This window comes from Oncorhynchus gorbuscha, unplaced genomic scaffold (assembly GCF_021184085.1).
Source record: "Oncorhynchus gorbuscha isolate QuinsamMale2020 ecotype Even-year unplaced genomic scaffold, OgorEven_v1.0 Un_scaffold_2057, whole genome shotgun sequence".
In the NCBI taxonomy this organism is placed as follows: domain Eukaryota; kingdom Metazoa; phylum Chordata; class Actinopteri; order Salmoniformes; family Salmonidae; genus Oncorhynchus; species Oncorhynchus gorbuscha.
In genome coordinates this window covers 40,794-68,264 of record NW_025746659.1, presented here as the reverse complement: position 1 = coordinate 68,264, position 27,471 = coordinate 40,794, and the positions used below count along the sequence as shown (strand labels likewise).

Below are 27,471 nucleotides of genomic sequence, written 5' to 3'. Positions count from 1 at the left end.
GTTAATAGCATTTCATGAAAATAACAAAAAGTTTATTAATAAAACATAGTTATTATTATTATTATTTTTTTTTTTACAGAAAAACAGAAAATAAAAATCAACCAAGAAAAAATAAAAATAAAGTGATATATGCTTTTGTCTCCCCCTTTTGACAAAAACAGGATAATACTTTATTGTTTATTGACATGTAAGATGGAGGATACAACTTTGGTCATGGAAAACAGAGTAAAGCAGAGCAAAGCATTATTATAAACCATCTGGTCCTCTCAGCTACTCCTATCCTGCACCAGTTGGGCTTCGTGCCACCCAGGGACTCGAAACCTCACCCACAGCATACCATGGGTCATCCTCAGTCAGTCCCATCCTCCCCTGAAAGCTTGATTCAGTATCAGCATCTCCAACTGGAGCACCAAGCAAAGGCATCATGCCTGAAGCATTCACCACATCTGTAACAGACTTCTTAAAACACGGTATGATGCAAGCAGCACATCACAGCAATAACAAAAATACAAGAATTAGGGTCACAAATCCAGTAACCACCATACCAGTGTACTTACCAAACCAGGCTTCCAACCAAGAGAATAGTCCAGACTCCTCCACCCCCCGCCATGGTCCTCATCTCAGCAGATAGTGCATCAAGCCCATTAAGGGCCTTAGATATACTACCATCTGGACTGGTGTTATTAGGAATATATGTGCAACATTGTTCACCAAACATCTTACAGACACCCCCCTGACTGGCAAGAAGCATATCCAAAGCAAGTCTATTCTGTCTGGCAACCCTAGATGTGGCCTCAAGATGTTCAGACAGACCAGTGAGTGCATCACGGGATTAATTCACAAAACGCTGTTGATTATAGTAGATATAATTAATCCATGCAGTCTGTCTTGCATCCACTATGGCTGGACCCATAATAGGTAGTAAGTGCCAGAGTCCATCATTCCTACCCAAGGCCTGAAACTCATGAGGAACCCCCACTGGCACTCTCAACAGGTTAGTGTGTATGTCAACTACATCCTCTGTCCATGGAGCACTATGTCTATGTCTCCCATGGGATGGAATGTTTTCAGGTCCCCTGGATACAGAACCCAACAGCTGTTCAGCAGTAACATCAACAATGGTCAGTGGAATTATCAAACTGGTCAGAGCACACGTACCTTGCCAGTCTCCTCTAAGAATGGGTCTCAGCACTCTTTTGGGTCCACAGATCCACCACACATCAGCCAGACCACTAGTTTGGTTTAGGCCTGTAACTGGCCAAGTGGAATTAATGGTTATGTTACTACTGCAATCAGCTTCAGGCAATCTTCCATAATCAATGCCATTACCTGTACCCGTGATGCAACTGTAATTGCCCCCATATGCCTTAACACCCCAAGGGGCCCGATTAGGAGGTACTGTAGGAAACACAAGGCTCAAAGAGGAACAGAGAGTTGAATTGGGCTGAATCTGGTAAAAACCTCTCAGAATACACAACCACCCCTCTCCTTCTCCTATAGCAAATGGGTGTGTAGCCAGAACAGGTCTAGCATGACCAATGTTTCATGTAACTCATGCAGTCCTTTATCTTCAGGATTTTAGCTGTGCACCTCATATAAGACAGCCACAAATTGTCCCTACCATCAAAACCAGTCTCAGTGCCTAATTGATCAATAGCTGAATAGTCTCTAACATTAATTACCTGAATGGGATTTTTAACACAGTGGTGGCAGGTTCGGTCCAGGGGTGGTAGAGGAGTGTGTCTGGCCCTGGTTCGTCTGGGACCTCTGGTTTTGGCAGCACCTTAACAGAAAACACACCCATCGTGTCTGTCCCGGTCCTTTGTAGTCTGAGGGTGTAAGTGCCTGCATCAGAGAGCTTAATAGTTTTGATGGTTAGTAGGATTTCATCACCTTTACAGAGTTCAACAGTGCTCCCAGGTTTTCCCCATATCATGGAAAACCTATCCACCTTTGTGGGATCCCCTATGCTATAAGGATACCCTCTTCTCCAATCCCAGAACTGTCCCAAGTTGGTTATCATACGGACACCCTCCCAATTTAATATAATTTAATTTATAATTTTCGTCCACTTGTTCTGTAGACATACATTCAGCACTCCACGGGTCAGAACCTGGAATCTGCTGGTACCTCACCATCTATTGCCATTGATTCCCCCAGAGTCCTGGAAATAAGGCCTCATACACAGGGAATTAGACAACAGCCCCATAAAACTAAAACAGTCACACAGTTGAATGTAGCCCATAACACAGTGATCATAACATTTTTCCATTTTCCAACCATACTATCAAAACCCAATCAGTCAGAGAAGTATCCACCCCAGAGTTTCTGCCAACCCGTGAGCCAGGGTGATCAAACCAGCTGAGGCTTCTGGCACTGATTCGTCCGGAGCTGTGTTATTTGGGATGTAAGCACAAACATGGTCCTGATAATCACGCATACTTCTCCCTTTTCAGTCATTAACATATCTAATGCAATTCTATTCTGCCAAGCCATCCAGCTGGTTGCTTCAGTCTGTTCTGCAAAACCTTTAATAGCATCTCTGGTATACTTGTTAAAGTGCTGTTGATTATCATAAATATAATTAATCCAGTCCACGTTCTTATTGAGAGTAGACCCCCCGGAAATGCTTAACTCTTATCCTGCTAGGATCTGATTTCTTGCTTTGACTCATCTGGCCACCCCCTTGGAACCCCAATGTTATCAATGTGTACTTAGTCAATAAGAGACCCGGATGGAATAGCTCTTTTCTCCCATGTGGCTATACTTAATATAATAATAATAATATATGCCATTTAGCAGACGCTTTTATCCAAAGCGACTTACAGTCATGTGTGCATACATTCTACGTATGGGTGGTCCCGGGGATCGAACCCACTACCCTGGCGTTACAAGCGCCATGCTCTACCAACTGAGCTACAGAAGGACATGTCTTGGTGTTGAATGAGTGTGAAAGGCATTACAATGGAGCATAATCCTGTCCAATTTGTCGGTAAATGTGTCGGTAAAACCTCGCCCTGACATCATTTCCCATTTCCCAAGAGTACTGGTCATATCCATACCACAACCTTAGATCCTCCTTCATTTCTGTTTAAAGGGTTAAGCGTATCTTTATGCAATACATCCCAACTCCTGATTACAATCAAAAACTCTCATCTTCACTCTTCTCTACCTTCTTCCATACTGGGGAAATGGATTCATATAGCCCTCTCTCTCCAAATGAGCTATGACCTGTGTCCAAGATCAATATGGGAACCTGCACCCATATATGCCATAATGGCTCAGAGTCCTCGACTGCCATGTAGTTAGAGACTCCATCTTGGTCTACATAAAACTCCATTGAGAGATCCTTCCCAACCTCTACTCTAACTTCCTGTCTACCCAGATCTAGGGATCTCTTATGCTTAATTTGGAACAAAATCCTCATCGTCTAAACCATGGGTCAAATTACCACTCTCCGCATACTCAAGTAGGACGTGCTGTATCAGGAATATGTCACCCACGATAAGACAGCTCAGACAAACAGCTTCCATTTGAAGCCCCACCCTTTCCCCGATAACACATCACTTAGTAAGAGCCAGACACATCTTCACTTCTATGAACAACAACAGGGGTGAAAAGACAGGGAGGGTGACTTCATTCGAGAGATGGCCCCCGGAATTCTGTTAATTCCAGTTCTCCTCTCGAACACTGTTTATTGTTCGACAGGGTCAATGTGTCCTACCCTCCCGCAGTGCGATATGAATCCGGGTAGCTCTTTCAGCTAGCTGTCACCAGGAGTCCTTGGTATGGTCCCCCCAACAAGCCTCTGGGACTGGATTGAGTGACTTCACCTGTAGTTCACCTGTAATGCATAAAATCCTGGACATACAGGCTTGGTTAACAAACAGTTTATCATGTGTTTTATCTGATTATATCTTTAACTTCTATGCCCATTTGTTAGCTACATTTTTTTAAATTATTAATTTCTTATCCAATAGGCCCCATCCTATCCTAGACCATAATTTACCCATCCCCCTTTTGATACCTGGCTCTGCCCAGGTAACAACCTTACCTACTCTAAATAATGACAGGTAAGATGAGTATATTATCCTTATGTTCTGACATTATCATTTAGGAGCGCCCCTTTCATTTTCACATGTCCAATTCTCCCTTTTGTCTCCACTCAGTAACTGTTATCTACACATTCTGTTATCCTTGTCTGTCCTGGCTCCCCTTCTAAAACTTCTCCTCTCTGCTCTCCAACCTTCAAGGTCTCTGCAGTGCGGGGGAGGGCTCTTCTGTCTGCCTTTTCCCCTATCTGTCTGTAGCTCTTTTTCTCATGTTTCCACATTGTAACTAAATGTCTCACTGTTTGGCTTTATCTAAACTCATGGATTTTTTTGTTTTTAGAAAAACATGTCTATGGTGGCAATTTCTAAAGTCCTTATATAGGTTAATTAAACTCCACTATAATTAAGTTACCTTAAAAAATAAAATAAATTTTAAAAAAAAACTTATATATATATATATTTTAAACAGTATTACCCATGACCACAAATTCATTATTCAAATGGAACCCCCTTGTGGCTGATCAGACCACCCGAGAGAGCCATGAAAGCAGGTCAAAGGTTACACCATCCCCCTACATTCGTGTTCCATACCATATTAGACATATTAAAGAACCATTTATCTTTAAAAAAATTCACTTGTGTAATTAAAACTCAGAAAATAAAACTCCTAATATTCCATATGTGAGTGTACCCCATTAAGATATCATGTCTCTGGGAACGTGGAAATCCCCTTAACCTAAACGTTTACTACAAAAACAAAACCTAATAATTATGATAATCCCCTCAAACTAGAACAGTTGCTAAGTTCCTGCTATTGTGTTGTTCAGTATTTTTCCATCTCAGTTAAAGCTCGTGATGACCACCCCTCCCTATCACAACTTTGTAAGATACAGCAAGTCACACCATGTGCTCAATATTGTTACATACAAACACAAGGACAAAGCATCTGCTGGGCTGTTATCTACTGTTTTGCAACATGCAGGTCACACCATGTTACTCAGTTCTTGTCACACACAAACAGGCAAGTAGCAAGCAGTTGTTTAATCTCATAATGATGCTCCAGTGCACAAATGCAGACACCTCACACAACCAACATCAGATAATATTTAATCATATATATCTAATGGCTATAATGTAAAATACAGGATCCAACAGGTATCAACAGCCATTGTCAACCAATCAAGTAGGGGTTGGAAGCTCTGGTGAGGTTTGATTGTTTACTCGCAAGCAATATCACCAAATATTTGCTTGATGATCAGCTTTGCCCAACTTTAATCCCGCCCTGTTCAGCTCCCTCTCCCATGCTCGCATCTCCCAATGGTTCCTGGCCACTCTGCTTCTCACCGCTTTACAGTCATTGAAAATGAATGGGAAGCTGTTGTTTCACCATGTGATACTGTCTCCAGTGTATTTACCCTGTCAGACGTGAGCTGCAGGTTGAAATCTTGAAATCACGCTCTGCAAAAGTTTGTAGTATGTGTCCGATGTAGCAGTCCAGAAAAACAGATTTTCTGCTTCCTCCCTGTCGTTTAATTAAGGGACCGACAAGTTCTGGCATTTCTGCGTGTTAACAACTATCGGGTAAATGACCATAATCTTCAGCAACCATAAAATACTGCTGATTTGGCTGATGGGAAAGTGCCTTTAAGACCTTAAAGTCAATCTCTGTGTGTAGGGTATGACATAGTGATTAATCAGTTACAGAATGGTTTTATATGGGCTATGGTGGCCTTTTCTAATCAGGTCACACAGATTTAAACTCCTGGAAAAACTCCTGGCCCTATAAGGAGGATGAAAACCCTGTCATACTGCAGCAACCTTTCTCATATGAATTATATTTTAAAACTGGAATAACAGGGGTGTTTCCCTTACACAGACACAGAGACGACTGTGATTCGACAATACAACTAACAGGACAGAGTTTGTTTTATGCAGTGTTGCATCATGTAGGCCCAGGGATAGAAATGGCCTGTGTCCAAAATCCTTCAATTCCATCCCTGTGTATTCATACCACTTGACTTATTCCACATTTTGTTGTGTTACAGTTTACATTCAAAATGGATTACATTCATGTTTTTTCTTCACCCATCTACACAGACTACCCCATAGTGAAAACCCGTTTTTACATAAGTTTTCACACCCATGAGTCAATATTTTGTAGAAGCGATTTTGGCAGTGATTGCAGCTGTGAGTAACTCTGGGTAAGTCTGTGAGTATCTCTGAGCTTTCCACATCTGGATTGTACATAATTTACCTATTATTATTTTCAAAACGCTTAAAGCTCTGTCAAATGTGTTGTTGATCATTGCTAGACTATTTTCAAGTTTTGTCAATGATTTTCTAGCAGATTTAAGTCAAAGCTGTAACTCGGCACTCAGGAACATTCACTGATTTAAAAAAAAAAATGTATGGTTACGGTTCTGGATTAATAGAATGCTCAGCCTACCACAGGCTGGGTTCTAGCTGGAGGAGGAGCTCACAGCCTGCAATAAATAGCGGATGATTTCGTTGAAGGGAAAATATTTCGAAGAGTTATCCATCGGTCTGGGAACAGTCTTGAAGGAAATAGAGTCCAGTGTACTTTACGCCTCACGCTTTCATTCGTCAAATCCTTTAGTGATATTTTGGCGACCCCGTAATTCGATTCCAAATGACTAGGTATGTAAGCAGTTGTTTCATTACTCTGGTCGTTCTGTTCCTTTGGCGGGTCGAAGACATCGCAGACGCTTGCGTATGCTTCCCTCAGCATCCTCAACAGGCTTTTTGCAATGCAGAAGTTGGTAAGGCAATTTGGCAACATTTTACTTTTCAGGTGAGAGCTAACAATACGCAACATGAGAACATTTTATGGATTGTCTGTGGTCGTAGTATAAATGATTTGGACATGATCATTAAGGCTATCTACATCTTCTCACACAGTTGTTTACATAGTTAAGTAGGTGACAGTAAGATGGTTTACAGCCAGGACTCTCCAACCCTGATCCTGGAGAGCTGCCTTCCTGTAGGTTTTCAAGCCAACCCCTAGTTGTAATGAACCTTGTTCTGTTTATCAACCAGTTAATTATTAGAATTAGGTGCGCTGGCTTAGAGTTGGAGGAAACCTACAGGACTGCAGCTCTCCAGGAACAGAATACAGCCCTGCTACACTATATTTTGCTTAAGGTATGAAGTGTGCCTACAAATTAATTATTTGAGATGTATGTGTTTACATAACATTAAGGATACCTGCTCTTTCCATGACATGGACTGGCCAGCTGTAAACTATGATCCCTTATTGATGTCGCCTGTTAAATCCTCTTCAATCAGTGTAGATTAAGGAGAGGCAGGTTAAAGAAGCATTCTACACTGTTCTCTCTCCATATCACCCTTAAACCATCAGTGTGACTGACTAGTATACCGGAATAGATTTCAATAGCGTTAGTTAAACCATGTCTCCCTCTTCTAGTGATCAGGGCGAAGGTGGTTGGAAAGGAAGCGGTGTCGAACGCCATCAAGTATGACATCCAACAGATCAAGGTATGATTCTCCTTTTAAGTGGTTCTATAAAAATGTCTTTCTCTAAATGGTAATGTAATTATTCAGTCGCTCTTCCTACTGGTCCTAGACTATGGTGACATCCCCTATGAACTCAGCTGCTACTTCGTTAAAGATATCACTACATTCTCTACCAGAGTTGGTTGGCCCTTTTTACTAAGACTTCCACTGCCTTACATCATTATTAAGATATAAGTTAGCCATGCCTGAGACTGGTAACTGGAAGTTCCTTATGGAGTTAGGTAAACCAGCTTTTATTGTGTATTTGTTGCACCTGATTTGTGGAGCCTTAATAAAATATTTTACATTTTGGAAGAAAATGAATACAAAAAAGCAGAAAGCTGGTCTCATTTCGGAGTTTCTTATTTTGAGTTCTTTGTTTATTTTATTGTATTTATAATTCAGGGCTCATCTGTAAAATGGATCTGGGTTAAATAATGATTGCTTGCACATTACAGATCTGTTGACATTAAAGGGTAAAGACTAACTGTGCCTGAGCGCTGCAGTCAGTGAGGTTCCAAACTATATATGTAGCTGGTTGACAGATCTTCCTTTCTCTCCTTGTGATTGGCTAGATGTTCAAAGGTTATGACCAGGTTATCCACGCCATCTACACTTACACCACTTCGTGCAGCGTGACTCTAGAAATCAACAAGGAGTATCTCTTCACAGGTGCAGTTCTCACTACGTTACCCAAGTTCAATAGCCAGCACTGGTTGCTGTGCATTGAAATTGCCATTGATAAAATGCAGTTTTCATTGTCCGTAGCATATGTCTGCCCATAGCATAACCTCACCGCCTCCATGGGGCACTCTGACCACAACGTTTACATCAGCAAATCGCTTGCCCACAACGCCATACACGTGGTCTGCCGTTGATCGGTTTGGAGGTACTGCTAAATTCTCTAAAATGGCTTATGGTAGAGAAATCAGCATTCAATTCTCTGGAAACCGCTCTGGTGGACATTCCTGCAGTCAGTATGCCAATTGCACGCTTCCTCTACTTGAGACATCTGTGGCGTTGTGACAGAACTGTGCATGTTATTGTCCCCAGCACAAGGTGCACCTGGAAAATGATTATTCTGTTTAATCAGTTTCTTGATATATGCCACACCTGTCAAGTGGATGGATTAGCTTGGTAAAGGAGAAGTGCTCACTAACATGGATGTAAACAAATTTGTTCACAATTTGAGTTAAATAAGCTTTTTGTGTGTTTTGATCATTTCTGACATCTTTTATTTTGCCTCATGAAACATGGGACCAACACATTACATTGATATTTTTGTTCAGTGTAAATGCATGAGACGGACACAACAATGTGACAAGTTCAAGGCGCTTAGACTTTCTATAGGCACTGTAAATGTATACAACTAATGCATTAGTTAATACTAGTGTGTGTGTGTGTACACTTATGATGATAAATCTATTCTGGGCTGCATCAGTGTCTTCATGCTCCAGGGTGATGTATCCTAACCATTAGTGGAGCAAATGCTAAACTGATCCAAGATCAGCATCTAGGGGCAACTGTACCCTACACCATGTTTTCCCCACAGTACATTGACTCACTATCTCTTGTCTGTAGGCAAGCTGAAGACTGGAAGGATGTCTGTAACACTGTGTGGCTATAATCCGCCTTGGGAGGACTTGAGTGCTGCACAAAAGAACAGCTTGACTCACCGCTACCAAAGCGGCTGTGATTGCAAGGTGTGTGTGTTGGGAATTATAGTAATTACTATACACCAGTTTGTTAAATAGTTACATGGCACATTTTCTTCAAGGGAGTATACTATTCTGGTCACATTTGCAAATGCTTGAGTATTGGGGTAATGGTCAGTCAGTGATCTTGGTCTTATCTCTCTACTGTGATCCACAGATCATCCGCTGCACTTCCCTCCCCTGTCCAATCAGCACCTCAGATACGTGCCTGTGGACAGACTGGGGAACCGACAATGGCCAAAACCTTGCCTGTATCAAGAGGCCAGATGGGTCCTGTGCCTGGTAAAAGGGGATGGCACTACCCAAGAAGTAGTTCCTGGATATTGGAGACTCCTAAACTCTACAGACCACATCCACTCACTGCTCAGTGACTAAAGATGCCTGCAATTAATACATGAGGAAACACAGCTACAAATGCAAGTTGTTGTGATTTTTAAATTGTTTCCTGGTCACTTCTACAAGTGCAATTTAAAATAAACATATCTAGCACTCAAGGTAATCATTTCTTATGTCATTCATTTGTCGCTTGTTTTTAAACTGGAACCAAAGGTTTTATTGAAACCCCAAATTGTTTTCGATATGCTTGTCTGTAAATGGAACAGTGTTCCTGAAACCATAAAGCCTGGGACGCATTCAACAGGGTGTAATGTATAAAGTTCAGATGGGATGTAATATACATGAATAACAAAGTGTCTTCTGACATGAAAGGAATCATGTCGGTTTGAATGGAATCGCTCTGTAACATTAAATATTTGTCGACTGAATGTGGCCCTTCAGTAGTTTGGGGTCTAAACCAGGGCTTCAGCATTGTCATGTCATTGATGTTCTTCCTTGTTTTAAGTTGGAGAATATTGTTCCTCAGTGGAATAAATGTTCTGTACATTTCAATAATTTAGCAGATGCTGTTATTTAGAGCCACTTAAAAAAAAATATTGCCTTACTGGACCCAAGTGGAAATAAAACCCACAACCCTGGCGTTGACAGAACCCTGCTCTACGAACTGAGCCACGTGTCCAACCCTGTTGACAAAACCCTTTGATTTATTGGCGATGGAGATGGGAAACTTGGCTGCTGTGGTCCACAGTGAAGGGTAGTGGTTTTTGTCATGAATCTTGTTCTGGAGATCACACTGCATATGGGCACAGTCATAATCTGAATTTAAACAACCTTAACCTCAACTTCTAATATATACGAATATTTAATGTATAACCAGCTATTTTTGAGGGGGAGTCCTAAAATGTTAACAAAAACCTTAAACTAAAATGGCTACAAGTATCAACCTACTTTGTTTAGGTAAGCCTAAATTAGTTAAGGAATAAAATATGCCTTAAATCACAAGTTACATGGACTGAAATAATGGGGGTTGACATGGTTTTGAATGACTACCCATTTGTCTGCCCCCATACATCTGTAAGGTCCCTCAAAGACCAGGGAGCTTATTGAAAGCCTTCTAAAGGGCTACTTGGTAGATGGTTAACATATCAGACTTCTCTTTAAGCATGGTAAAGTTAATAATTAGGTATGAAACCACCCAGACATTATGCATACCCACCATGGTACTGGGTAGCTGCTGACATTTGATAACTTATCTGGTTTAGAAATTAAACTCGGGTCATCAAATTGCAGAGAACATATACATTTTGGCCAGCTTTTTTAAAGATTGTATTACAAGGTTTGCTATATGTGTAGGATATGCCATGTTAGTATATGCAGCTGTAGGTTTTAAACTCCATTCTAGGCTGTTACAACATTTCTGTAAAGAGTTTGTCTATCGGGAGTGAGTTTCCGTTAAAATAATACCAGCGTTCTGCTTTCTATAGACGTTCCATGCCCGACCCACACAACCTGTGATTTCCTTGAATCTGATTGGACAGAGGTGCCACCACTGGTCCCATAGTGGCGGGGCAATTATTTTTCTGATTGTAACAAAGTTCAGGTTTGACCCCCCAAAAAAATGTTTGATCGTAATATACGCCAGATAGGTGCAGTGAAATGTGTTTTTAGAAGGTCAGGTATATTAGTATGCTTGTCCTTGGTGCAAATTGGAGGTAAGTGCCATGTACAAGGGCACACAGACTGCTCAGTTATTCCAACCAGCAATGTTTTGGTTACTGGCCACACTAACCACTAGGCCAGTGTTCCCAACAGTACACATTTGTTGTAGTCTGTCAGGAAGTCCAGGATCCAGTTGCAGAGGGAGGTGTTTAGTCCCAGGGTCCTTAGTTTAGTGATGAACTTTGTGGGCACTATGGTGTTGAACACTGAGCTGTAGTCAATGAGCAGCATTCTCACATGTGTTCCTTTTGTCCAGGTGGAAAAGGGCAGTGTGGAGTGCGATTGAGTCATCTGTGGATCTGTTGGGGCGAAATGGAGTGGGTCTAGTGTAACCGGAATGATGCTGTTGATGTGAGCCATGACCAGCCTTTCAAATCACTTCATGGCTACTGATGTGAGTGCTACAGGGCGGTAATCATTTTGGCAGGTTACCTTCGCTTCCTTGGGCACAGGGATTTTGGTGGTGGTCTGCTTGAAAGAAGTAGGTATTACAGACTCAGTCAGGGAGAGATTGAAAATGTCAGTGAAGACACTTGCCAGTTGGTCAGTGCATGCTTTGAGTACACGTCCTGGTAATCCGTCTGGCTCCGCGGCTTTGTGAATGTGGACCTGTTTAAAGGTCTTGCTCACATCGGCTACCGAGAGCCTTATCACACAGTCGTCTGGAACAGCTGGTGCTCTCATGCATGCTTCAGGGTTGCTTGCCTCGAAGCGAGTGTAAAAGGCATTTAGCTAGTCTGGTAGGTTCACGTCACTGGGCAGTTCGCAGCTGGGTTTCCCTTTCTAGTCCAACATAGCTTTTAAGCCCCGATGAGTGTCATAGGAGGATTCAATCTTAATCCTGTATTGACGCTTTGCTTGCTTGATGGGTCGTCTGAGGGCATGAAGGGATTTCACAAAAGTGTCCGGATTAGTGTCCCGATCTTTGAAAGTGGCAGCTCTAGCCTTTAGCTCGATGCGGATGTTGCCTGGAGTCCATGGCTTCTGGTTGGGATATGGGCTTATTGTCACTGTGGGGACAACGTCCTCGATGCACTTATTGATGAAGCCGATGACTGAGGTGGTATACTCCTCAATGCCATTGGATGAATCACGGAACATATTCCAGTCTGTGCTAGCAAAACTGTCCTGTAGTGTGGCATCCGCGTCATCTGATCACTTCCGTAATGAGCGAGTCACTGGTACTTCCTGCTTTAGTTTTTGCTTGTAAGCAGGAATCAGGAAGATAGAATTATGGTCAGATTTTCCAAATGGAGGGAGAGCCTTGTATGTGTCTCTGTGTGTGGAGTAAAGGTGGTCTAGAGTTTTTGTTTTTTCCTCTCTGGTTGCACATGTGACATGCTGGTAAAAATTTGTTAGAAATGGATTTAAGTTTGCCTGCATTGAAGTCCCTGGTCACTAGGAGCATCGGTTCTGGTCTACTGTGCTTCTCTGTATAGTACTTACCCTCCTCTAAAAGCCCTCATGAACCATGTCTATCTAGGTCTACTGTGCTTCTCTGTGTAGTACTTACCCTCCTCTAAAAGCCCTCATGAGCCATGTCTATCTAGGTCTACTGTGTTTCTCTGTATAGTACTTACCCTCCTCTAAAAGCTCGCATGAACCATGTCTATCTAGTTCTACTGTGTTTCTCTTTATAGTACTTACCCTCCTCTAAAAGCCCTCAGGAACCATGTCTATCTAGGTCTACTGTGTTTCTCTGTATAGTACTTACCCTCCTAAAAGCCCTCATGAACCATGTCTATTATTCCTCCACTAGATGGGGCCATTCCTTCAATCATATTCAGTTGTAAATACTCCGTATGGAGGCTGAATTGGGTTAAAAGGTATGAGTTCCTCTTTGGCCAAACTACTCTCTGACCTCTCTGAGACTTTACTCACATTTTGTGACCATAATCTTTGAGCAACCAATAAATACTGCTGACTTGGCCGATGGGAAAGTGTCTTTTAGACCTGAAATTAAATCTCTGGACAGGATATGACATAGTGATTAATCACAGTTTTAAACTCCTGGGCCTATAGGGAGGATGAAAACTCTGTCAAACTGCAGCAACCTTCAAATCAAAGTTTGTTTGGTTGTGTACATCGATGTGCAGCGAAAGGCTTGTGTTTTCTAGCTCCAAAAGTGAAGTAATATCTATAAATTAAAAAACACACAAATAATCTAGAAAGTAAAACAATGAATAATTATCAGAACGAGCAATATCAGAGTCTGAAATATAGACAGTCTGGACAGTAAATGCTTAGAAAAGGTGTGGAGAGCAGTAGTTATAGTAAAACCTTGTACTTGTTCATATGAATTATATTTTAAAAGGGGGTTTCGTTACACAGACAACTGTGATTAGACAATAGAACTAACAGGACTGAGTTTGCTTTAGGCAGGGTTGCATCATGTAGGCCCATGGATGGAAACAGCCAATGCCCCAAATCCTTAAATTCCATCCCTGTGTAGGCCTATATACATTTGTAATTAGACTAGACTGTGTTAATGGACCTGTCACTTATTTCATCACTATTTGAATTTTGGATGAAAGAAGTTGATCACATTCACATTTTCTCATAAGACAAATACATTGTCATTGACTATAAATATATAACTTTCCCACTTTGTTTCCCCTGGCCAGATGCTTCTACACCTGCATTCCTTGCTTTATGGGTTTTCAGGTTGGGTTTCTGTACAGCACTTTGTGACATCAGGTGATGTAAGAAGGGCTTTATAAATACATTTTGATTGATTGATGGGACAAGGCGTATAGAGGCTTACAGTTGATCAGACTGATACAGCATGTCAGATCACTAACGTTGAGGTGTAGGCTGCTACAACATTGTTACCAGCACTTTGTTTCCCCTGGCCAGATGGGACAGGGTGTATAGAGGCCTACAGTTGATCAGACTGATACAGCATGTCAGATCACTAACGTTGAGGTGTAGGCTGCTACAACATTGTTACCAGCACTTTGTTTCCCCTGGCCAGATGGGACAGGGTGTATAGAGGCCTACAGTTGATCAGACTGATACAGCATGTCAGATCACTAACGTTGAGGTGTAGGCTGCTACAACATTGTTACCAGCACTTTGTTTCCCCTGGCCAGATGGGACAGGGTGTATAGAGGCCTACAGTTGATCAGACTGATACAGCATGTCAGATCTCTAACGTTGAGGTGTAGGTTGCTACGACATTTCTTTAAAGACTTTTTGCTTAGTTATTTTCCTGTTTGCTAAAATAATACCAGTGGAAAGAGGATGGCACATGTCTATATAAATCAGAGCGCACTCTGCACGACCTGTAATTTCTGTGAATCTGATTGGTCAAAGAGGTGGCACCACAGGTCCCAGAGTGGTGAGGTCATTTTTTTTCTTCTGCTATAAAGTTACCCCAGGAGATGTTTTTCCCCTGAAAGCAACAAACTGGAAGGATGTATGGAAGGATGCGACTGGAAGGATGTATGTAACACTGTGTGGCTATAATCAGCCCTGGGAAGACTTGAGTGCCCTGTACACCAATATACTGTACACCTTATACTTTACAGGCCATTTGCTTTGTTATTTAAAGATGCCTGCAATTAATTTAAAAAATATATTATGATTTATATTAAATAAAAGTGCTTACTGGTCACTTCTAAAAATGCAATAAAATGAACTACAAATGAATTATAGTGCTCCAAGTGTTAATTTCTTCTGCCGTTCATTTGTTACAAGTTTTTTAAACGAACAAAAGGTGTTATTGAAACCCAGAATGGTTCTGTGTTGTTGGCCCATGTGGTTGTTTCAAAATAGAACAGTTCCTGAAAAATGCCATCCTAAATCCTGGGGTGTGTTCAACAGCGCACAATGTAGAAAGTTCAGATGAATAACAAACTGTCTGCTCTGACAGGAAGAAAGGAATCATGTCGGCTCTAATGGCATTTCTATCAGCAACATTCAACATTTGTCTACTGAATGTGGCCCTTTAGTAGTTTGGGTGTAAACCAGGGCTTTAGCTATGTAATGACATTGACCAAATTAAACCACTTTGATTCAATGGTGGCCTGAATTGGTTCCCAATCAGAAGCAGCTGTTTATCGTTGTCTCTGATTGGGGACCATATTTAGGTAGCCATTTTGTCTAGGGTATTTGTGGGTTCTTATTCTATGTTTAGTTGCCTGTCTGCACTACTCATATTTGCTTCACGGTTTGTTCGGTGTTTTTTCTTTATTAAAGAAGAGTGTACGCTTACCTCGCTGCCCCTTGGTCTCCTCCATACAACGAACGTGACAGCGGAATAACTTTTGCTTCCCTACAGTTCTGAGGGCACACTCTTTTCTGCAGGCTAAGATTGAAGAAATGGCAAATAGGAGTGACAATATAGTCCGCTACCATCCTCAGTCATTTTCCATCCAAGTTGTCAGTACCAGGTGGTTTGTCATCGTTGTGGTTTGTTATTGTTGTTCACCTATTCCACACTCACTTTACAGAGTTAAAATGCTTATCTTTCATAACTTGGTCAGTTATGCATGTATATGAAAGTTCAGGGTTTGTTGTTGGCATGTCACGTTAGGCCTACTGTACCCATCCGATGCAGCAGGCCAGTAAAACAGATTTTTCTGCTTCCTCCTTGTTGTTTCATTAAGACACTGACATGTACATGTTTCGTGAGAATCTTGCCTTTCCATACAGGAGTCATACACTATATTTTTGTGAGAAGACTGATTTTCAGGATGTCTCACGGTCCGACAAACACCGCTGTAGCTCAGCCACCTTCCACCGCAGATTCAGAAGGCTGCCAGTGGCGGATGCGGTGATTGAGATGCAGCACATTGTGAGGGAAAGTTTTATTGTCTGAAGTGATGGCCTCGAATTGTTCACAGCATCTCCTCTCACTCTATCTTGGTTTGTGCAGGTGACTGTGACCTCTTCCTCAGACCAACTGGCAGTACGCCCAGTATGCTCTGGGAACTAAAAGGAGCATCTTGGTTTCAAGGTCCTAGCTTTGAGGGAATAATCATCGTGAGGTATCAGTCAGTCACATGCAGGAATCAATGTTAACAAGAGATAATGAATAATGTCAATCATGCTTATATGACTTGTTTGTGTAGCATTATATAAGGACTGAAAGGGAATGCCTTAGTTTTCATCAAGCTTGGATTGAGTTTGTGAACCTCTCTGGTTGTGATAATAAAGAGTGATTCATTTCAAATTGACTTCAGGTGTCACTTCAATTTCCTCCAAAATCTTGGCGTCAGTGAAGGTCTGTGAGGGAACACTTGTGGCGCAATGGTGGCGCAGGTGCCCGGAGGAAGATACCTGATCCAGTAAAGGTCTGAGGGACATGTCTACTGAATTTCAGTAAGTCAACTGTCATAGAGAGCTGTTTATTCTCTATGTTGGTTGGGGTTTGACAGTGACTAGGGTGGGTTATCTAGGTGATTAATGATCTATGTTGGCCTGGTATGGTTCCCAATCAGAGGAAGCTGTTTATCGTTGTCTCTGATTGGGGATCATATTTAGGCAGCCATTTCCCCATTGTGCTTTGTGGTATCTTGTCTAGGTATAGTTGCCTGTGAGCACGATTTTGAGCTTCACCACAAGTTTTTTTCGCTTTATTGTTTTTTCCTTTGAGTTTCGCTTCCAAATAAAAAGGATGGAAACATACCACGCTGCATCTTGGTCCTCTCCTTATAATGATCGCGACAGAAGATCCCAAAAACAACGGACCAAGCAGCGTGCCCAGGAGGAAAGCCAGGAGTGGAGGACATCCTGGACGTGGGATGAGATTATGGCAGGAGACAGAAGCCTGCCATGGAAGCAGGCGGAGGCAGCGAGGGAAAAACAACGACAACACCAGGGTTCGCGGCCACAACGGAAGCCCGAGAGACAGCCTGAAAAAAAATTGGGAGGGGGCACACGGAGTGGTCAGCGACGCTGAGGGGTGAGCCAGAGACCGAGGAGGAAAATTGGGACAGATTGAGCAAGGAGTGGGCGGTGAAAGTTGAGGGGGGTGAACCAGAAACTGTCAGTGAGTTGAGGGAGATTGTGGAGAGAGAAATGAGAGAGTTACTGAATTGGTGGAGGATGCACAACATTTGCCCTAAGGAGCGTGTTATCGATTTAAAGCCACCTGAGTCAGCTCTCCGTACTCATCCTGAGAAGTGTGTTAAAGTTCCGGTACAAGTGATGCCGGCTATTCGCACCAGGTCTCCAGTACGCCTTCCCAGCCCAGTACGTCCTGTGCCTCCTCCCTGCACTCGCCCTGAGATGCGTGTCAACTGCCGGTGCCACCTGTACCGGCCCGATGCATCAAGCCTCCAGTGCGCCTCCACAGTCCAGAGCTTCCGGCGACAGTTCCCGGGCCGGAGCTTCCGGACGACGGTTCCCGGTCCGGAGCTTCCCGACGACGGTTCCCGGTCCGGAGCTTCCCGGTTCCCGTTCCGGAGCTTCCGGTGACAGTTCCCGTTCCGGAGCTTCCGGCGAAGGGTCCGCGGTCCGGAACCTCCGTTTTAGACTGATCCAATGAACCATTGCATTTCTGCTCAATTTTGTATCAAGACTGCCGTAATGTACCTAAGTGGTTTATTAATAACTTTTCAAGTTCATAACTGTTCACTCTTCAAACAATACCATGGTATTATTTCACTGTAATAGCTACTGTAAATTGGACAGTGCAGTTAGATTAACAATAATTTAAGCTTTCTGCAAATATCAGATATGTCAATGTCCTGGGAAATTTTCTTGTTACTGATAACCTCATGCTAATCGCATTAGCCTACGTTAGCTCAACTGTCCCGCGGGAGGGACAATGATCAGTTTGTTGCCTTATTACTGATTTCAATTTGGTCTCGAGCAATCATAAGGCAAAATAGATCTTAAACATGTGTCATTTATATTTACAATTCCCTTATACAAACAACTTTCTCATTTACCTATTGTACACGTCTGTAACGTCGTTCGTCTGTTGAATGAAGAGAGTCAGACCGAAATGCAGCGTGTAGGTTACTCATGACTTTAATGAAATATATCGCGGTACATGAAATAACTGAATAGATACAAAAACAACAAACGGAACGTGAAACCTATTACAGCCTATCTGGTGAACACTACACAGAGACAGGAACAAACACCCACAAACTACACAGCGAAAGTCAGGCTGTCTAAATACGGTTCTCAATCAGAGACAACGAGAATCACCTGACTCCAATTGAGAATCGCCTCAGGCAGCCAAGCCTAACTAGACACACCCCTAATCATACACAATCCCAATTAATACAAACCCCAATACGAAACACAACATATAAACCCATGTCACACCCTGGCCTACCCAAATATATACCAAAAACACAAAATACAATGACCAAGGCGTGACAGAACCCCCCCCCCTAAGGTGCGGACTCCCGGACGCACCTCAAGAGCATAGGGAGGGTCCGGGTGGGCGTCTGTCCATGGTGGCGGTTCTGGCTCGGGACGTGGACCCCACTCCATAAATGTCCTATTTCCTCCCCTTCGCGTCCTGGGATAATCCACCTTCTCCGCCGACCATGGCCTAATAGTCCTCACCCTGATACCCACATAACTGAGGAGCAGCTCGTGACAGAGGGGCAGCTCGGGACAGAGGGGCAGCTCGGGACAGAGGGGCAGCTCGGGACAGTGGGGCAGCTCGGGACAGAGGGGCAGCTCGGGACAGAGGGGCAGCTCGGGACAGAGGGGCAGCCCGGGACAGAGGGGCAGCCCGGGACAGAGGGGCATCTCAGGACAGAAGCAGCCCGGTACTGAGGGGAAGCCAAGGTACTGAGAGGAAGCCCAGTACTGAGAGGAAGCCCAGTACTGAGATGAAGCTCAGGCAGGTAGTAGGCTCCGGTAAATCCTGGCTGGCTGGTGGAACTGGATGATTCAGGTTGTCTGGCCGATCTAGAAGATCTTGGCAGACTGGCACTTCTGGCGGATCCTGGCAGACTGGCGACGCTGGGCCGACTGGCGGCGCTGGGCAGACTGGCGGCGCTGGGCAGACTGGCGGCGCTGGGCAGACTGGGAGCATTGGGCAGACTGGGAGCACTGGGCAGACTGGGAGCATTGGCGGCGCTGGGCAGACTGGCGGCGGTGGGCAGACTGGGAGCACTGGCGACGCTGGGCAGACTGGGAGCACTGGCGGTGCTGGGCAGACTGGGAGCACTGGCCGCGCTGGGCAGACTGGGAGCACTGGCCGCGCTGGGCAGACTGGGAGCACTGGCCGCGCTGGGCAGACTGGGAGCACTGGGCAGACTGGGAGCACTGGCGGTGCTGGGCAGACTGGGAGCACTGGCGGAGCTGGGCAGACTGGGAGCACTGGCCGCGCTGGGCCGACTGGGAGCACTGGCCGCGCTGGGCCGACTGGGAGCACTGGCCGCGCTGGGCCGACTGGGAGCACTGGCCGCGCTGGGCCGACTGGGAGCACTGGCGGCGCTAAACAGGCGGGAGACTCCAACAGTGCAGGAGAGGAGAAAAGCGCTGGCTGCGCTGAACAGGCGAGGCGCACTGGAGGCCTGGTGCGTGGTGCTGGAACTGGTGGTACTGGCGCGAGGACACGCACAGGAAGCCTGGTGCGGGGAGCTGCTACCGGAGGACTGGTAAGTAGAGGTGGCTCTGGATAGACCGGACCGTGCAGGCGCACTGGAGCTCTTGAGCACAGAGCCTGCCCAAGCTTACCTGGCTCGATGCCCACTCTAGCCCGGCCAATAGGAAGGGCTGGTATGTGCCGCACCTGGCTCTGCACCCGCACTGGAAACACCGTGCGCTCCATAGCATAACACGGTGCCTGCCCGGTCTCTCTAGCCCAACGGTGAGCACAGGGAGTATGCGCAGGTCTCCTACCTGGCATAACTATTCTCCCTTCTAGGCCGTGCTGCCTCATACCTGCGCCTCTCCGCTATAACCGCGTCTATTTCATCCTTGGGACGGCGATATTCTCCCGGCTGCGCCCAGGGTCCTTTACCGTCTAATATCATCTTCCAAGACCAGAAGTCCTCATATTGCTGCTCCTCACAATGAACAGGGAGAGTAGGCTCAGGTCTGACTCCTGACTCAGCCACTCTCTCTCTGCGCTCTCCCCCGTTACTTTCGGTTTTCGCTCTGCATCGCAGTGTTTTCCTCTTAGACTCCATTAGCCTGTAGCCCTCTTCGCACTGCTGCAGCGAATCCCAGGCGGGCTCCTGCACTCGCTCTGGGTCGGCCGCCCACCTGTCGATTTCTTCCCACCTAGTATACTCCATGCTTCTGCTGTCCATAAGTCGTCCTTTAGCTCGTGCCAGTTCACACGCTGCTCTGTCTGTGAGTGGTGGTGGCAATTTCTGTAACATCGTAGTTTGTCTGTTGAATGAAGAGAGTCAGACCGAAATGCAGCGTGTCACACCCTGGCCTACCCAAACATATACCAAAAACACAAAATACAATGACCAAGGCGTGACGTCATCTTCCAATATTTAATAAATTAAATGTCAACTTTCAGGATTTTTATTTCCCAATATTGTGTGTGTATAGGACCTCAACACTATTTATTCCGGCTGAGTCTCCTAACCCTAAATAATATATACAAGATCAGAGTACTGTCTAGTGCCACGTTCACGTGCTAGTCGGAATTAGCTCTGTCAGTGTCCATCGGGTTCTTGGTCACCTCCCTGACAAATGCCCTTCTCCCCCAATTGTGCAGTTTGGCCAGTGTGCCAGCTCTATGAATAACCTTAGTGGTTTCAGACTTCCTGTGAGGGAGGTTATGCTCTTGGGGACCAGAGGCTGCAGACCTTTTATTGTTAACCTTCCCCACAGCTGTGCCTCAATCCTTTGAGCTCCGACAATTCAACCCTCATGGCTTGTTTTTTTGCGCAGTCAATGGTGGGATCTAAATGCCTTTCCAAATCAATTGAATTTACCGTAGGTGGACTCATGAAGTTGTAGAATAATCATGATCCAAGACAGGATGCACCCAAGCACAAATGTTTCTCAAAGCAAACTGTCTGAAAACAAGATTTTAGGTTTCGGCCTTTCTAGGGAGTTTTTCCTAGCCACCGTGCTTCTACACCTGCATTGCTTGCTGTTTGGGGTTTTAGGCTGGGTTTCTGTACAGCACTTTGAGATATCAGCTGATGTGTGAAGGGCTATATAAATAAATTTGATTTGATTTAGTTAAATATAATATGACCCTTTTTTGCTTTGCCATTATGGGTTAGTGTGTAGACTGAGGAAAAACTTGTATTTAAGCAATTTTTGAATAAGGCTGTAACTGAACATGTGGCCGGAATAATTCCCCCAAATGCACTCTACTACCAGTTAGCAAGTCAGAAAATTCAGTTGTTGCTAGTGCTGACTAGTACTTGAAAACAGCTGAATGTTCAGCCAACTGAATATAATCTTATAAAGCAAGGAAGAAACAATGAGTTGTTTCATTTGGTAAATGAAATTAAAGCTGAAGCCCTGGTTTATACAAACTATTCCAGGGCCATGTTCAATAATGCCTTTGGTTCCAGTTTAGAAACAAGCAAATTAATGGCGCAAGAAATGAGTACTTGAAGTGCTTTATTTGCAGTTCATTTTTATTGTACTTTTACAACAAGTGACATTTTCATAAGATTGTTGCCCTCTTTCACATTGACCATTTTCTGCAACCTGTCCTCTGACAACACAACTTGACAAGTCAATATAGGTCTTGTAATTGTTAGAAACTACTTCCTAGATTAATTTAATCATAATTATTTGAGTTGGTAGCTTTTTTCCCTGTGAGTAGATGGCCTGTAAAGTTTATGGGTCATCAATATCCAGAAACTACTTGGGCGGTGCCACCCCCTTTTACCAGGCACAGGATCCATCATCCCCCTTGATACAGGCAATGTTATTGTCCCAGGGTCCGCTTTGGCCAATGTCCATCCACAGACACTCATCTGAGGTGCTGATTGGACAGGGAAGGGAAGTGCAGCGGATGATCTGTGGATCAGAGAAGGGAGAGAAAGACCAAGATCACCGACTGATAATTACCCACATGGTGTAGCTCTTGCATTTGACAATGGTGACCAGAGTGCTAAGTCTGCTGTGTAAATATACAACAAAACATATAGTAATATTAACACACCGTGCAATCACAGCCGCTTTGGTAGCGTAGAGTCAACCTCCTCATTTGTGTGTCACTCAAAGCCCACCAGGGCTGAATGAAGTCACACATTATTACATGCACTGTTCCATCAGTATTCAGCCTGCCTGCAGACAAAGGAGACATCAATATGTGGTGTAGGGTAAATGTGGTGTAGGGTAAATGTGGTGTAGGGTAAATGTGGTGTAGGGTAAATGTGGTGTAGGGTAAATGTGGTTTAGGGTAAAGCTGGCCTTAGACACTGTACTTGGATTAGTTTCTTTCCACATATGGTTAGAATTGTGGGAGATGAGCCTAGATCTGTCCCTGGGGGAAACTGCAACCTGAAAAAGTACCGATGCAGCCCGGAGCTATTCATAAATAATGCATTAGTTATTTGTAAGTAATTCTAAGTGTAGAGAACGTAATTTCTAAAACACTTGTTTTCTTATACAAGATGAAGTCAATAGTAGGTCATGAGGCTGTAAACATTTCTAACCAGTGCTGGTAATGGAACTTAGGTAACCTAGTGAGGACTGCACCTGTGAAGAGATACTCCTTGTTGATTCCCAGAAACGCGCGACACGGGCCTCCAGTGGAGATGACGTGGATATCCTGGTTAGGACCTTTGAACATCTAGCCAATTACAAGGAGAGAAAGGATCCGTCAAACATCTACATATATAGTTTGTTCTATATGGCATGTAGGAACAACTTAACCTCACTGGTCTCTTTCACAGAGGAGCCCTGAATTACACATCAAAATACAAGCAGAACAGAAGCAGTCATAAACAAACATTCAGTAATAAGGTCCTCAACACTTTGAATTGCCTTAGATGCAGCAGACAGTTTTACAACAAGGCACAAAAATAATATATTTACCTAACGGAGTAAAGACAGAAGGAAATTTCCAGTTATTCATCCTTTATCCCAGGTGTGGTAACTCATGTCTAAAGGTTAGTAATGCTTTTAGTGAGGTTTCGTAAAGGGATTAATACATTAAAATATTGCAATGCGTCAACCTACGTGACATCAAACAGGACCAACTTCCTAGTTGAGAATGTAGCGTTGAGTACTAGACCTGTCGCCCATAATAAAGAGCAGTGCACTATGATAAACTGCTTTAATGACGTGGCATCTGAATTCATATAGATGATGTCACCATTGTCTAGGACTGGTAGGAGGGTTGACTGAAACATGCCTCTTGCTCAGTGCTAAAGGCATGACTCATTTCTATAAATAACCCCTTTTTATTAATGGTGGAAGCTCTACAATTACACTGCTTATACCTATCCAGATCTTCAAGCATTTAAGGGTTGGGTTCAAATTGGGACCAGCTGTCAGACTGGGGTTCAGGGGGCTTCAATGTTTCAGTGCAGGAAGGAACAACCACTTAATAAAAAGGCTGATCATACCTCGATCTGTTTGACGTCATAGTTGGTGTTACGAGACACAGCTTTCACGCCAACCACCTTTGCCCTGATCACTACAAAATAAGAGACATGGTTTAACTACTGAAATAATCCATTTCTGGTACAATAGTCAGACATCAGTTTCAGGGTGTTAAGTGATCTGAGAGAACATTGTAATAGAATCTATTACAGACCCAAGATGTCAGGCTTTAGCACCATGCTCTACCAACAGAGCTTGCTCCCTCAACAGCAAAGTCCTCACTCAATCATGTTAGAGAATATACCACAAATAAAGTCTTCACTTTTCCATAAACTCAACAGGAACCGTGTTGCATGTCATCACACCTCTTTACTAACAGACAGTAATTGAGTCAAGGTACATTTCTCTAAAAGGTCAAGTAGCTGCTCATGATGTAGTGCTGTCTAACACCCACAACCATCCTGTCTTACCATACTGCATCAGTGGTTGAAGTAGAACGGTTCCAATACACTTTTAAACAATCACAATGCCGTATTGATGTTTTACAGTGACTAACTAACCTATTTTATACGAGGTGCCTATACTCACGTGGTTGATAGATTGTTGGTAACACAGCTATCAGCACATGTCAAAATAATAATGACATCTAATTTATAGAATTAACAACCTATCTGCGAGATAAATAGCGCCAAAACCTGAATTAGTGAGTACAGTTTAAAATGTCAAGTATGTGAGGCGTTGGATAATATCATGTCAAACATTTCGTTTAACAAGTCAGTCATCTTCAGGCCTAGAGCAAGGATGGGAAACTCCAGTCCACACGAATCAGAGTGGTGTCATCCCCGCGGGTGTAATCGTCAAGCAGATTCTGTTACAAAACGATTTGCAACAGAACCGTTTACACCAGACAGAAAACACAAACGAGAGTGTTGTAAAAATTCAGGTAGGTCCCTCACGTTTCACTTGGTTCTTGAGTGGCAAAGGATTCCGTAATGAATACACCCAGGTGTAGCCCATATTGTTACCGACTTAATGTAAATACTTGCGAGAAGATGTAAATACAGGCCTAATGATCATGTCCTGGAAATAATTGCGACAGAAAATGCATAACATTGTTGCATGACAAGCATTGACACGGTGTAGTAGGCAGCCTACCAACACGTGAAGAGAAACGACAGACATTTCTAAATTGCCTTACCGACGTCTGCATTGCAAAAAGCCCGTTGAGGATGTACAGTCATGCAAGTGCAAGCTTCTGTGATTTCATCGACCCGCCAGAGGAACAGAACGACCAGAGTAATGAAACAACTGCATACGGACCAAGTCATTTTAGAAACTAATTATATTACTGTCCACTCTACAGAAGAAAAACAATATAGCGTTAAATGCTACCGTTTACCCCAACGACAGTGCAGGTTATTACTGCGAGAAAACCTTCTACATACTACATGGAATCAGCCGTCTTTTATTGCAGGCTGTGAGCTCCTCCCCACAGGTAGAACCAAGCCAGTGATTGGCTGATCACTCTATTCATCCTTAACCACAATCACCTGTTTATTGGACAACCACAGAGCAGGCTCAATTTGCTGATATAAATGGCATAAATTGTCTGCATTTCACTTAAACAATGGGGATGAACCAGAAATAAAAATGTTAGCTACACCTACTAGAATTCCTTATAGCTTTGTTATTTTCATTTATTTATTTTTGTCACCTGGGTTAACTTTAAAGCAGGCTCAACTTGCCCAACTGGTCAGTTCACTTGACCAAGGCAATGGGGTAACCCTTAAATCTCTGCTACAACTAGGTTCCGGATGTTCAACTGGGTACCATCGGGAGAAAAAAAATGCCACACCACCAAATCACAGGTCGTGCAGGTCAGGCATGAGACAGGAAAATAACTTACTCCCATCAGACACAGGCAAAAACTCTTTACAGCAATGTTGTAGCAGCCTACACCTCAACGTTAGTGATCTGACATGCTGTATCAGTCTGATCAACTGTAGGCCTCTATACACCCTGTCCCATCTGGCCAGGGGAAACAAAGTGCTGGTAACAATGTTGTAGCAGCCTACACCTCAACGTTAGTGATCTGACATGCTGTATCAGTCTGATCAACTGTAGGCCTCTATACACCCTGTCCCATCTGGCCAGGGGAAACAAAGTGCTGGTAACAATGTTGTAGCAGCCTACACCTCAACGTTAGTGATCTGACATGCTGTATCAGTCTGATCAACTGTAGGCCTCTATACACCCTGTCCCATCTGGCCAGGGGAAACAAAGTGCTGGTAACATTATGTATTTATAGCATAAGCCACTTTATTTGTCTTAAGAGAAAATGTGAATGTGATCACCTTAGGTTCATATTATATAACTTCGGTTGGCTAGGCTACCTAGGCCCAGAGGTGGAAAAGTAGTTTACCCAGTTGTCATTGAGTAAAATGACTCAAGTAAAAGGGAAAGTAACCCAGTAAAATACTACTTGAGTAAAAGTATTAATACACTAAAGTCGCAGGCTACTTGAACATATTTTTACGTAGTTACTTTACACCATTGCCTTTGCCTTCTTTCATCCAACAATCAAATCAACAAATAGTGATGACATAGTCTAGACTTGCTCCTACCTGGCACGCAGGCGTCCCATCTAGAGCTCTGGAAATGCAAATGCGCTACGCTAAATGCTAATAGTATTAGTTAAAACTCAAACGTTCATTAAAATACACATGCAGGGTATTGAATTAAAGCTACACTCGTTGTGAATCCAGGCAACAAGTCAGATTTTTAAAATGCTTTTCGGCGAAAGCATGAGAAGCTATTATCTGATAGCATGTAACACCACAAAAGACCCGCAGGGGACGTAAACAAAATAATTAGCATATTCGGCGCTACACAAACCGCACAATAAAATATAAAACATTCATTATCTTTGACCATCTTCTTTGTTGGCACTCCTAGATGTCCCATAATCACTATTGGGTCTTTTTTTCGATTAAATCGGTCCATATATAGCCTAGATATCGTTCTATGTAGACTGTATGATAAACGGAAAAAAAGAGCGTTTCATAACGTAACGTCATTTTTTTAAATTCAAAAAGTCGACGATAAACTTTCACAAAACACTTCGAAATACTTTTGTAATGCAACTTTAGGTATTAGTACATAAAATTCATCAGGAGGCTATGTAACTTCTATAGGTGTCGTCTGGAAAAAAACATGGCCGAGAGAGCTCGACCAAAACATCCGGTCGGAGAACGGAGGGAAGGAGTTCCCTTGAACCGGTTAGACCAAGAATCAATTGCGAATCAAATGACAAGACTCTAGACAACGTGTGGTAGCTGTAGGCGCTGAAACCTCGGTCTCATGTAATTCGGTTCACTTTGAACAATTCCTGGAAGTAAGCGCAAGGATATTTATTTCCATTTTCAGTGATCAGGTTTTCCTGCGCTATTCGATGAAACTCACGCTCTGTTAAAGTCACAGCCGTGATTTAACCAGTTTTAGAAACGTCAGTGTGTTTGCTATCCACACATACGAATCATATGCATATACTATATTCCTGGCATGAGTAGCAGGGCGCTGAAATGTTGCGCGATTTTTAACAGAATGTTCGAAAAAGTAGAGGGTCGACTTAAGAGGTTAATGCACCTGTAACTGGTAAT

At 43.4% G+C, this 27,471-nt stretch overlaps 2 protein-coding genes across 3 annotated transcripts in view; one reads left to right on the top strand and one right to left on the bottom strand.

The window, feature by feature from the left end:
• The first annotated feature begins 6,529 nt into the window (after positions 1–6,529).
• Positions 6,530–27,471, top strand: part of LOC124024901 (metalloproteinase inhibitor 2-like) — a 55,018-nt gene continuing 34,076 nt past the window's right edge. The window contains exons 1-5 of one of the 2 annotated variants that reach the window (XM_046338634.1): positions 6,530–6,832; positions 7,498–7,568; positions 8,162–8,258; positions 9,168–9,289; positions 9,459–9,795. In XM_046338634.1, coding sequence (XP_046194590.1) covers positions 6,703–6,832; positions 7,498–7,568; positions 8,162–8,258; positions 9,168–9,289; positions 9,459–9,587 — 549 coding nt within the window. In that variant the 5' untranslated portion in view covers positions 6,530–6,702 and the 3' untranslated portion in view covers positions 9,588–9,795. Of the gene's footprint in view, positions 6,833–7,497; positions 7,569–8,161; positions 8,259–9,167; positions 9,290–9,458; positions 9,796–27,471 lie in introns of those variants that run through there. The other variant, XM_046338633.1, reaches the window with a different exon arrangement.
• LOC124024902 (metalloproteinase inhibitor 2-like) lies at positions 21,858–25,273 on the bottom strand. Its single transcript, XM_046338635.1, has 5 exons — positions 25,011–25,273; positions 23,836–23,906; positions 22,964–23,057; positions 22,425–22,549; positions 21,858–22,279 (listed from the first exon to the last, which is right to left on the bottom strand). The coding sequence occupies exons 1-5, from the start codon at positions 25,138–25,140 to the stop codon at positions 22,145–22,147; spliced, it is 555 nt and encodes a 184-aa protein (XP_046194591.1). The 5' UTR covers positions 25,141–25,273; the 3' UTR covers positions 21,858–22,144.